The 12,218-nt window shown below is 44.6% G+C and overlaps 1 protein-coding gene across 2 annotated transcripts; it reads right to left on the bottom strand.

The window, feature by feature from the left end:
- Positions 1-2,634: 2,634 nt before the first annotated feature.
- LOC123166762 (enhancer of mRNA-decapping protein 4) lies at positions 2,635-11,633 on the bottom strand. 2 transcript variants are annotated; one of them, XM_044584561.1, is made up of 14 exons: positions 10,740-11,633; positions 9,915-9,964; positions 9,543-9,699; positions 9,245-9,463; positions 8,694-8,822; positions 7,843-8,380; positions 7,500-7,748; positions 6,898-7,418; positions 5,426-5,785; positions 5,236-5,355; positions 4,221-4,391; positions 3,921-4,076; positions 3,549-3,674; positions 2,635-3,333 (listed from the first exon to the last, which is right to left on the bottom strand). In XM_044584561.1, exons 1-14 carry the CDS (start codon positions 11,481-11,483, stop codon positions 3,025-3,027), a joined length of 3,849 nt encoding a protein of 1,282 aa, XP_044440496.1. In that variant the 5' UTR covers positions 11,484-11,633; the 3' UTR covers positions 2,635-3,024. The 2 variants fall into 2 exon arrangements, with proteins under 2 accessions (XP_044440496.1, XP_044440495.1); XM_044584560.1 differs by having other exon boundaries at positions 6,898-7,748.
- Between the last annotated feature and the right edge of the window lie 585 nt (positions 11,634-12,218).

Here is a 12,218-nt window from a genome sequence, read left to right as displayed (position 1 = left end):
AGGGAAGAAAGAAGAAGAAGATAAGAATGAGATTTAACTGGATGGTCCTGCTATCTCCTCTTGCTTAATGAGCTGTTAATGTGTGTGCGCCCCCCCCCCCCTCTTTGTTGATGGATGTGGAGGCTGCATTATTTTCCTGCAATAGAGAACTCATGCTGCAGTGATTTCAGGCTCCACCTGCTTCTTACTCCTTTTCTGGATGTGGAGTATTCCTTAATTTGTCCATTTCCGAAAAGCAATAATTCTCCAAAAGTAATCCATGTGTGCTGTGCAAAACTAACTTTGTCATCTTGCAAGTTGCAAGAGCTCTACCCATAATGAAAAATTACTAATTCATGTGGAAGATGAGAATACCTTAAGAATCAAAACATTCATTTGGCTAGTGCTTAATCAAAGTATACTAACTAGAGATGTTCATATCCATAGAGGTGGAAAGTGTATCAAACAATGCTTGTTTTGCTGTGGGGATGAATCTACTCCCCTTTTTTTCACCTGTCCCCATGGCTAGACATGTACAGATCCATAGAGGAATGTTCAGATCCATAGAGGTGGAGTACTTTCTCCCCTTGTTCAATCTGTTTGATTACCACTTTGCAAACGCTGAAGATTGCATAGAGACTTGGCTTGGGGGATTAAATGGTAAACAAAATAAAAATTCAGTCTATCTCTGATGGTGCCACAAGATAAAAATTCAAAGTTCAGACAGGTTCTGATGGACCCAGTCGACAATGCAGTTCAGAAAACAAAAAACTGAGCAGCGGCAGGCAATACTCTATTTGATTCAACTATCTATGCAGATGTGATTGCACGAACCGTGTCGGCAACATCAAAATGTGATTGATCGAATTTTTTTGCATTAGAGAGAAGGATTTGTCTCACCAGAGCAGGGGCGCCTCGCCGGCTGCCTCGGCAGAGGAGGATGCAGGGAAGGAGGTCTCCTCCCCTCAAGCTCGCGGCCACCGGCGCCAGGAGCTTGGCGGCTGTGAAGGGTGCTGCCTTCCTCTCCTCCTGCCTGCAGGTCCGTCCCTGACAGTGCCAACTCGCCACCGTCGCGTCGTGGTGGACGACAGCAGCTCGTCGGCGTCCCCGTGGCGTCCAGTCGCCGGCGTTGTGTTGGTGGTGGTCTGGATCTGGCGCCTTCGGCCTCGCATCGATGGAATCCGTCGCCAGCTTGAACTCAAAGGTCCAAGCTTTTTGAAGTTCGCCGCGGGAAGGAGGAGAGGAGCGCGGAGAGGCCACCGAAGGTGGGGGAGGAGAGCGCGGCGACGCGATAGAAGGTGGGTGGGGAGGGGAGAGAGCGCGGCGGCGAGCCGGAGAAGAGCACTGAGCGGACCGCGGCGGCCAGCCGGAGAAGAGAGTGAGCGCGGTCCTCGCGGGTTCGGTCGGAAATAGATGAAGGGGGTTTTCGCAAAAAAAACGCCGCGACGACTAAATCGGAACGGAGGGATAGGGAGTAGATTACAGTGTCCTGCGTAGATCAGACGTTAGCACGACCCTTCTTTCTTCCATTGGCCGACACAGAACCAGCGCGCTGAGGATGCATCAAAACTTTCGCGTGTTCCAACTCCCAACTCCCTCTTTATCAAAATAAACAAACTGACATCATCGGTGCCGCGGCAGCTCCATGGTTCACACCAAGACGTTTGAACTGCCATCGTCAGCGTCAGGATTCACACACGACACTGGCACGGTGGCCACAAACATCTCAACGCATGTGCAAGGAATGCAAGTAATGAGCTAAAGCGCTCCACCAAACAAGGTGGTCGGCGCCATAAGTACGGACTCGAACATAACCAATTTACAACACCTTCTAGTTAGGGGTATGGTATCACTGCCACATTGCGAACATAACCAATTTACAATACCTTCTAGGTAGGGGTATGGTATCACTGCCACATTGCCGGTTCAAGAGCCACTTCTCAAAATTCCCTCTGTACACGGGACTCCCAACTCCCTCTTTACCAAAATAAACAAACTGACATCATCGGTGCCGCGGCAGCTCCATGGTTCACACCAGAACGTTTAAACTGCCATCGTCAGCGTCAGGATTCACACACGACACTGGCACGATGGCCACAAACATCTCAACGCATGTGCAAGGAATGCAAGTAACGAGCTAAAGCGCTCCACCAAACAAGGTGGTAGGCGCCATAAGTACGGACTCGAACATAACCAATTTACAACACCTTCTAGGTAGGGGTATGGTATCACTGCCACATTGCGAACATAACCAATTTACAACACCTTCTAGGTAGGGGTATGGTATCACTGCCACATTGCCGGTTCAAGAGCCACTTCTCAAAATTCCCTCTGTACACGGGACTCTCAACTCCCTCTTTACCAAAATAAACAAACTGACATCGTCGGTGCCGCGGCAGCTCCATGGTTCACACCAGAACGTTTAAACTGCCATCGTCAGCGTCAGGATTCACACACGACACTGGCACGGTGGCCACAAACATCTCAACGCATGTGCAAGGAATGCAAATAACGAGCTAAAGCGCTCCACCAAACAAGGTGGTAGGCACCATAAGTACGGACTCGAACATAACCAATTTACAACACCTTCTAGGTATGGATATGGTATCACTGCCACATTGCCGGTTTAAGAGCCACTTCTCAAAATTCCCTCTGTACACAGGACTCCCAACTCCCTCTTTACCAAAATAAACAAACTGACATCATCGAGGCCACGGCAGCTCCATGGTTCACACCAAAACATTTAAACTGCCATAGTCAGCGTCAGGATTCACACACGACACTGGCACGGTGGCCACAAACATCTCAACGCATGTGCAAGGAATGCAAGTAACGAGCTAAAGCGCTCCACCAAACAAGGTGGTAGGCGCCATAAGTACGGGCTCGAACATAACCAATTTACAACACCTTCTAGGTAGGAGTATGGTATCACTGCCACATTGCCGGTTCAAGAGCCACTTCTCAAAATTCCCTCTGTACACGGGCTCACGAATAGATCATATGGTGGTTCAAACTTACAGCGGCTACAGAATACGCCCTATCATATCACTTGTGGGTCATCATCACCGAGTTGATTACATGCATCATTAGGCGGATGTTGTTGGCTTCCAGTGGGCTGGTTCCTGGTACCGACTGTTGGCGGGCCAAGACGCCATAGACTTGCTCAAATATTGGCCTCACATGCGCTGCAATCATCTGATGGGTTGGTTGGATTGCCATGGCGACCGCTGTCATCCATTGAAGCTTCAGGGGTGTGTCGTTGGCTATGTCGCATGCCAGTTGCTGGAAAAGGGCCAGAAGGACCCCTTGGTTCAGAGGAACGGGGTTCAGTCTACACAGACCTTGCAAATCAACCTGCCAGAAAGGGTATCAGGTATCAACACTTATACATATGCTAGTTAAAAGGTTGTATGGCCTGATGAAAGTGTTTCTCCATGGTGTAACGAAAGCATGGGTGCATCAGATGGACTAACTATAAGATGCAAATTTGTATGTCTACATCTCTTGATTTGCTCAAGAAAATGGGGAATAAGCCAACCACACTTAAAAAATTGAAGTGTGGCCAATACCTGAGAGCACAACCAAGATACCATGGAGACGTCACTTCTTTGAAGAGCCATCGTAAACGCCTCATCGATTTTTTGCTCAGATAATAGTCTGGTTAACTCCTTCATCGGGTCCAGTGGAACATCAGCCTAAAACAGCAATTACAACCAGTAAACCAAATGCTTGATGTTTTCAATATTCAGAAAACACACAAATGAACTGTGGTGGGGTGGGGGGTTAAGACTATTATCAAATAGATAGAGCAAATAGGTAGACCCCTTATTTCAATATTCAGAAAACCCACGTATTCAATTGTACAGAAGGCTAAGGATGGAAACAGTCTGATAGAGCAAATAGGTAGACCCCTAGAGAGTGGAAAATTTAGTATTTAGTACCTCGGGGAGATTGGGTATTGGTCCGTTGATGGGCTGCAAAGCAGTATTATGTGATATTGGGTTCCCTGATGCAACTAGTGCCAAAAGCTTGCGCTGGCCATCAAGTAACTCTGATGTAAGACCCTGGGTAATTGATGATGCTGAATTGATTGTTTCCTGAAAAAAAATCAAATGAGAATGAAAGTATGAGCATTACTCAGCATATGGGAAAACTGTATAATATATAGAGCTTGTGTCTTCATATTTATGGCCTCTGGCACTGCATGTAATAAGAACAAAATGAAAGACTTGCAAGCCTACCCTTAAAGTCTGTGCCAATGGACTATGTGCTGCTGCAACCTGCTGCTGGATAGCAGTACCATGCTCAGACATGCCCTTCTGGAATGCACCATCCACTTGCTCAAACATTGTCTTACAAGATTGTTCAAATGCTGGGATAATTGATGACTCAAAGCTTGACCGTAAAGCATCCTGCAGGGCCCAAATTAAGAAGCAATAAATCAATGCTGACAAAATGATCATCCATGGTAATAACCCGATCCAGATATGTAGTGAGTTGCTTGGTGACCCAATGGAATCTCATTTTGTATGTACAGTTATAGAAGTTGGGGTTGGATATGCAAGATTTTGTTTGGTTGCCAAAATAGTAAATTACAAGGTGCTTGGCTGACTAAATTAGCATGGTACAGTATTTGGAGTGAATGGATGTGTGCCTACGAGATATGCCCATGCTACATGGCACTATGCGACAAATCTGCTCACAAAATACAATGTTTCATGATCTTATTCTTAGACATCACCTACCCATATGATCTTCCTAAAGAACACCTAAAAACAACTCCAACGTGCACAATCCCATGCAAGGATAGGTTCATTCCACCAGCCATTCAATTCTAAGGCCCTGTTTGGTTCATAAGTCCTAGGACTTTTTTTAGTCCCAACTTATAAGTCCCAAGTCCCTAATAAGTCCCTACTTGTTTGGTTCCTGGGACTTAACATGGACTAAAAGACCATATTACAACTATAAGTCCCTCCTTGAGAGTCTTATTTCATAAGTCCCAAATGCCCACTTTAAGTCCCTATAAGTCCCTCCTGTTTGGTTTAGATGGGACTTAAAGGGACTTATTTAAGTCCCTACACCAATAAGTCCCTGTAACCAAACACCCCCTAAATATGTAATGCGCACGAAACATAATAACTGTGAAAAAACAAATCAAGTTGGCACAAACAAATCATGCTTACCATGTTCCATTTGAAATTAAGAGCTTTGCTGCTAATGATCTACAAGGACTATATACGCGCCAAAGATACATACCTGAAGTGCCTGCTTGGCAGATGTATGGAACTGTGTTTGGATCTGCTTAGCAACAGTAGCTTCAAGTTTCGTACTTATGGACTTATCCAGCTGATTCGCAACCTTTTCCCCGAGAACTTTCTGAAACGGAAAAATTGATGAGAAATATGAGGGAAATCACAATATAGGGAACAACAAGAATAGCCCCAACCTGAAGCGAATCCGAAACAGCAGAAGACAAGGACTTCTCAATGATAGGTGTTGTTGTTCGTGCAATGGTGGGTCCCAACAACGATATTTCTCTCTTTAATGATTTCTCCAGTATAGCAGGAATGTCCTTGTTTACAGAAGTTGTGATTAGAGTAGAAATCTGCTGCATTCGCTCTCTTTCAACCTTTTCATGCCTTGCATTTTCCTCCTGGATACGAGCCCACATGGCATCAACGTTAGCCTTTATGGACTTCTCAATATTACGCCCAAGTGATGTCTCGATCCTTTTGCCCTCCTTTGCAATAGGAGCAGACACAATTGTGTTCAGCTGCTTTTGCATGTCAGTATGCATTGCCATAAGCTGCAATGGCACAAGCATTGTCAATATCGTAATGCCTTGCATCAGAACTAAAATTTAAGACTGTCTTTGTGCAAGATAAATTATGTCATGCTTCCATGGCATCAAGTAACAAAAAATACTTTCATATTATGGAACAACATGAACACAAGAATAGTTCAGAAATTATAGAAAACTAGGACAGTGCAATCAAGATTAGAGGTTAATATGGTGCACAGTCGCTTGCTTGGAAACTAATCCCTCAATTCCAAATTACTTGGAAGTTCTAGCTTTGTCCTAAGTCAAACTTTTTAAAATTTCACCAAGACTACAGAAAAAATATACGAGCATCTACAGCACCAAATAGTTTCATTAAATTTGCCTTAAAATATATTTCATACTCTATATATTTGACTTTGTAAATATTAGCACATTTTTCTATATACTTGGTCAAACTTAATAAAGTTACTTAGGACGAAGCTAGAACTTCAATTAATTTGGAAGGGGGGGAGTAGAATTTTTACTATACAACCAGGATGTTATACAACATTTATTTTTTTTGCGGGTGATTTACAACATTAACTGTATGCTGCTGTATTCAAGCAACATGCATTGGCATTGTCCAAAGGCATTTTAACAAGCAGTTAGAGAGCAGCAGTCCTCAGAAAGTCAGAAGTAGATAAGCCCATGATCTATTTCCAACTCTAAAGTTCAATATGCGGATCAGGAATGATGCGCAATGCACAATCACAGGTTAGAATCTCAATTTCAGGCTTATTACTTGACCTGAAACACACATACTTATTCCGGATCACATGAAAGAACTGGCATTTCCTTTTATGTAATGGTGAGTGACAATTTCATTCTTGTAACTAAACAAAAGCCAAGCTGACACCTAAGTTCCAGCTGTTTTAATTACTTCAACCATCAAAACAAAGGGGATGAACTGATAAATCGGCTATAAATTTTGATCAACCACAACTCAATTTATCTAACAAATGTTCATGTTTAACTGGGCTGCAGTCTTAGCACATTTTCTAGCAACTATTTCGATGTAAATCATTTGAAGTCTACCAGCATCGAATAATGTCAGACAAGTTTCAGCACTAAGGGAGAGAAACTTCTATTGTAATCACCTGTTGCAATTTTCCTTGAATGGCAGATACTTGCGGGACAGAATCAATGGCAGGGTTTGTATTGCTTGGGTGTTCATGTGATGAATCAGTAGAGTTGAAAGTGCTTGTAAGAGGAGACATCTGCCCAGACACCTGAGGATGCAGAACTTTCTCCTCTTTGGTAGGTGAGGGTAACTGCAAGTTCCTTGACGAAGAGCCATTGATGTTTTCAGTAGCTTCAGCTGTTCTTCTTGGAAGATTTTCATCCCGAGCACCAGAATGTTGTTTCAGAAGTGTGGGGTCTGATCTCTGTGAATCTTCCACACTATACTTGTCAGTTGTTACCGAACGTTCACTAATTGTCTCTACAGTTTGCTCTGAAGACATGTTAAGTCTCTCCATTTTCTCTTGAACAATTTGGGTCTCCTTAACATCCTCAAATCCAATATTTTGATCTGCTTTTTTCTCAACCACAAGTTTTGACTCCATTTCTGCATTCTGTGGGCTGCCATTAGCAGTCGATTCAGCAGATGGGAGCACACCTGAAATAATTTCAGATGGGGTAATCAAGTGTGTGGCATTCACTCCGACCTTAAACGTGGGATGAGGATCTGAAACTGTACCATCAACCTGGCCACCTCTTGGCTCTTCATTCCCAAAGCAATCCTTCCTATCAAATGCTCCTTGCCCACTTGTACCATCAGAATCCATCCTTTTCTTTGAATAATCAACAGATGACTTGTCCCCATCATGATCACCAAGAGATGGACCTCTTGAAGCATCTCTTCTCAAGACAGCTTCTGCATAAGATCCAGCATTATCCATGTTTGATGAAGGAGTTGGGGATGAGACATGAGTAGCAGTATCAACTTCTGTGTACACAGACAATGGGGATGAAATTTTAATACCAACATCAAGAGTGTGAATTAACTGAAGCAATAGGGTGTTAAGTTACTATTGTGTTACCTGTTCCCTGATGATCACTCAGTGGTTTAGTTTCTGTTGATGACTCCACTGATGCCACTTCTAGAGGTCTCTCATATACATGGGAAATAGCCAGATCCCTACCAAGCCCAGCGTTATCAGCTGTAGGAGGCAAACAGAGTGATAACTCCAATCCATACTGCTGGATAGCCATTGTCTGGACACAATAGACTTGTACTACATGTTCACCATCAGGCTGGCTTTCATGTGTTCCCGTCAGACTTAAAATAGGCATTGCAACTGTGAAATCTGCTATATAGTCCAGACGAGTAGAAGCAGGATCTGGACCATACTCAACATGAATAGCATATATAGCGTTCTTTTTGGCATTCGCAAGCAAAATAAGGCTAGCTTGTGGCAACACTGCTACTTGGTTGAAAAATGCTTCCTCAAACCTATTTTCCAGAGAACTCACAAGTTCCAGAGTTTGAGTGCATCTCCAAGTCTCAGATTCACTTGGCAACAACCAACCTTCCTTATCAGAGGAAGCCCAGATTTTTACTTCTCGGTTGAGAGGCCCCTGCGATATTTCACAAAAGTTAACACCATGAAAGAATTATGCTAAATGAAGGCATACGCAAGATTAATTTCCAAGTTTGCAAGAGTGTCCATGCATTGTTTATCGTAACGACATACTGATAACAGGAAAACCTATGCAAACTATAATTAGGACACAGTGATCCTTTCTGCACTATTTAACTCCAGTTTTCAGGCACTGCCATGATGTTTAAGCATGGTGAGACTTCAATCAATCCTATATGAACTGGGCAACTGTGTTGTGGTTATTCATTGTTTACAGAATAACATGCTGCTGAGGGTAGAAGAATGCATACCGCTGTAACGAGATTTATATGATTTGGTTGCTCTGGTGCTGTAAGGAAAGAAACCGAATAAACAGCTTTACCATCATGCGGTTTCATCACAGATAAAGGCACTGTCCTGCGATCATCCCAGATTTTTACCTGCCAAAATAAACAGTACACATAATAAACTGCATCTACAGATTCAGAGAGTATCTTTTGGTCACATGGCGCCAACAAAAGAACAGGTAGGTTATTCCCAGATCGCCATCACAAAAGAAGAAACTTCTACGAGAATGGCATTTTTGCCCATGTCTAGCAGGATAACAAAAATTAACTGAACTAAGATCAGCAGTCCTAGCATGCTTTAGTTGCATACAGCTCACAGTGGAGCTGGACAGCATATTCAAACATTTTAGACACTATCAATTAAATCGAAACAAATCTGAAATTGAATGTGCAATGGAACTGAAGTTTAAGCGGGATGTTCAGGATCATTTGCTTTGCCAACCATTTATTTACTGTGCTATTGCCTATCATGAAGTATAGGTTTCTTAACCAATAACAGGATATTTTGTACAAACCGTGCCATCTTTTGATGCTGAAGCCAGACGGGTAGTCATCCATTGAGATAAGGACAGATCTGTGACATCCCCGTCATGTTTACCAACCAAGTGCACACCATCAATGAGCTTATCAAGTGAACATTTAAGAGGCTCTTCTTTACTGAAGTCTCTTCCTCTTCCCACTTTTGTTGTGTCTATTTTTAAGACACAGTTCCCTATTCCAACAAACAGAATTTCCTGCAAGATGAGTGCATAAATCATTAACAGAAAACCAGTAAGACACCGAAAGCGACAGGTGGTATAGATGAGGCTCTACTTGCTTATGGGAGTGCCAGCATATTCTTGGATGGTAAGTTCCAGCATCTCCTACTATCTGGATGGCCATTTCAATCTTTCCTGTGATTTGTGGTTTATTTTCCTCATCGGGTCCCTCGTCAATCTTCCATACATATATACGCCCATCTACGCTTGCACTGTCGAGAAGCAAAACAAAATATTAACTGTGTGTGAAAGAGAAGGATTAGTGATGAAACCAGCTATGGTGTGCAATAACTGGAGGGCACTACACCCTTCTGTCAGGTGAGCACCATCCAATAAAATGATGGCACAGTAGCAAAGGTACCCAACAGAGCTACCCTAAAATTATAAGAAAAGGCATCCAGAAGGTCCCATATATCGATAGAAGTACCTTGCTAAACGATGGACATCTTCTGCAAAGAAAGCCATGTCCGTCACCCTCTGCAGCAAACAAAATAAGGCCACGCTAAATATAATAAAGAAATGCACCTTCATGCGAACTAAAATCAACATTACCTCATGAAACAAGACAAATGCAGAACTAATAAAAAATTGGCGCTGAAAATCAGATATGTACAGCTCATATTATATAAGTACGATAACAGATGACAAATGGACCCGTCAGTATGAGAAAGAAGAATTAATTCCAGTGGACTATAAATATGACTAGTCATTAATAACCTGAACCTGGCTTATGCAGCAAGCATATTAGCTATTCCCTTTGGATTTCTGCTGCACGTAGCACCATATTATTTCACTTGACAACATAACCTTCCAATAAATATCCCACCCATATTTAGTTAATAGTTAGTAGTCAAGACCTCAGACTGGAATATGACTGTCATCATATGCAATATAAGAGTCCAGATTTGCTGCCCCCGGTACGTAGGGAACAACACTAGATCCAGCGCGAGTTCGTACTTTGAGATTGCATGTTTTGTGTATATACACCATGCAACACTTAACTTTTTCAGGTGAACTAATCTGTATCTAGTTTATACCAATCAATTTCCATGCATCCCATCATTGGAAATGAATTTATGATTGAGGCATAGTCTACACCATAGCATCACACCGTTTCCTCGCCACACAAATTAATGCTTATGCATAGAGCAACAAATCTGCACTAACATCACGGGCTCCAACAAGGCACTTGAGCATATACACTACTCAACAGCAAAAAGTTATTGGTACGATCAGTCTACAGAAGACATACCTGTGTGTGCCCACGAAGGAGCGAGCGGAGTGCGGTGTTGATGTTGAGCACGCGGATGTTGCCAAGCTTGAGGCCGTACACGATGTACGTTCGGTTTACAGCGATCTGCCGGCCCAGCACCAACCCCGGGTCCGAAGTGTACTTGGTGATGGGCGTCACTTCCAGCTGTGGTGGCTGCGCCTCCCCTGGCAGCCGCGAGTCCACGTCGTGCACGGCCCTGTCCCCCGGTCCCAGCAGCCTGCCCCGGGGCATCTTGCTGCTTGTGCTTGTCATCCTCGCCGGCGGCGCGGACGGCATCGCTGGCAGCGGCGCCACCGGGCCGCCAGAGAACTCCGATGACGTAGGCGGCATGGACACCACGGACTCGAGGTGGGTGGGCGCGGTGTTGCCCAGCAGCTGCATGAGCCGAGCTCCCGGATTGGGGCCGGGGCTGTGGTTAGGGATAGGGTTTGCGGCGGGGTTAGGGTTCGCGAAGGCGGCGACGGGGAGGTGGACGGCGTTGGGATCGGTGGGGTAGTTGAGGTACTGGTTGCGGTGGAAGGGCGGGGTGGCGGGCGGGTAGGAGTAGGGGCCCGGCGGCCCGGTGACCATCGGCGCGCCGGGCGGGGCGCCCGGGAAGATGCCAGTGGGGGTCGGCACGGTTGTGGGGTGGTTAGGGTTTGGGGGAGGCTTGAAGAGCCTGCTGAGCTCGAAGGGGACGTTGGGGTTGGGGTTGGGATTAGGGTTTCCGGAGGGCGACGCCATGGGAAGCCGCTCGAGGTCGAGGTGGATCTGTAGTTGAAGTGGGGTTGAGATGAGGAAGGGGGTGGAGGAGGAAGACGTAGAGGAAGGAGGAGGCAGAGGAGGAAGACAGAGGATGCTCCCCTGGTTTTTGCGGTTTGAGGATTTTGGGAGCAATGGCAGCTGTCAGTGGCCACCTCTTATGATGATCAGTTTAAGTTGAAGTTTAAAGGAATGTACGTTTGAGTTTGTTTAAGATTAAACGAGTGTAGGTTTCTGAAAAAATAGGGAAAGAGGGACGAATGTGTTCTTAAATGTTGATTAAGACAATGAATTGAGCGTAGCTCGGATGATTAGTTTTTCTGTAGTCAAGAAACCAGTCCACCAGGATTCAAGTTCTGAACTTAGCATTGTTGCTTGTATTTTCTTGGATTTAGGAGTTATTCGACAATTCGCCGGCTCCGCGAAATCGTACTGTGGGACAGCTATTTCCTCGCTCCATGATTTTCAATACAACTCCGTCGGCTCTGCGAAATCACAGAATATATGGAGCAATTGTGTCCCCGCTCCACGATTTTCAACTACAACTCCGCCTGCAATTGTTTCCCCGCTCCACGATTTTCGACTACAACTCCGCCTACTCCGGGAACTGGGTCGTGGAGCGGAGGGACTCCGAATAGGCCTTTAGTTTAGGCTTTTCGACGATGTTTGTGCAGTGGGCGGAGACGTTTCGTCAACTACGAAGGTGCATGTGATATT

Source organism: Triticum aestivum, chromosome 7D (assembly GCF_018294505.1).
Source record: "Triticum aestivum cultivar Chinese Spring chromosome 7D, IWGSC CS RefSeq v2.1, whole genome shotgun sequence".
Taxonomy (NCBI): Eukaryota; Viridiplantae; Streptophyta; class Magnoliopsida; order Poales; family Poaceae; genus Triticum; species Triticum aestivum.
The sequence above is the reverse complement of the archived record's forward strand: the minus strand, read 5'-3'. Positions and strand labels throughout refer to the sequence as shown.

Excerpts from the sequence above, each read along its gene's own strand:
- LOC123166762 (XM_044584560.1), bottom strand. The coding sequence starts at position 11,483 with ATGGCGTCGCCCTCCGGAAACCCTAATCCCAACCCCAACCCCAACGTC. Across the intron at positions 9,965-10,739 it reads TCCTTCGTGGGCACACACAG|AGGGTGACGGACATGGCTTT; the intron begins GTATGTCTTCTG and ends TGTTTGCTGCAG. Across the intron at positions 3,334-3,548 it reads TATCTTGGTTGTGCTCTCAG|GTTGATTTGCAAGGTCTGTG; the intron begins GTATTGGCCACA and ends CCTTTCTGGCAG.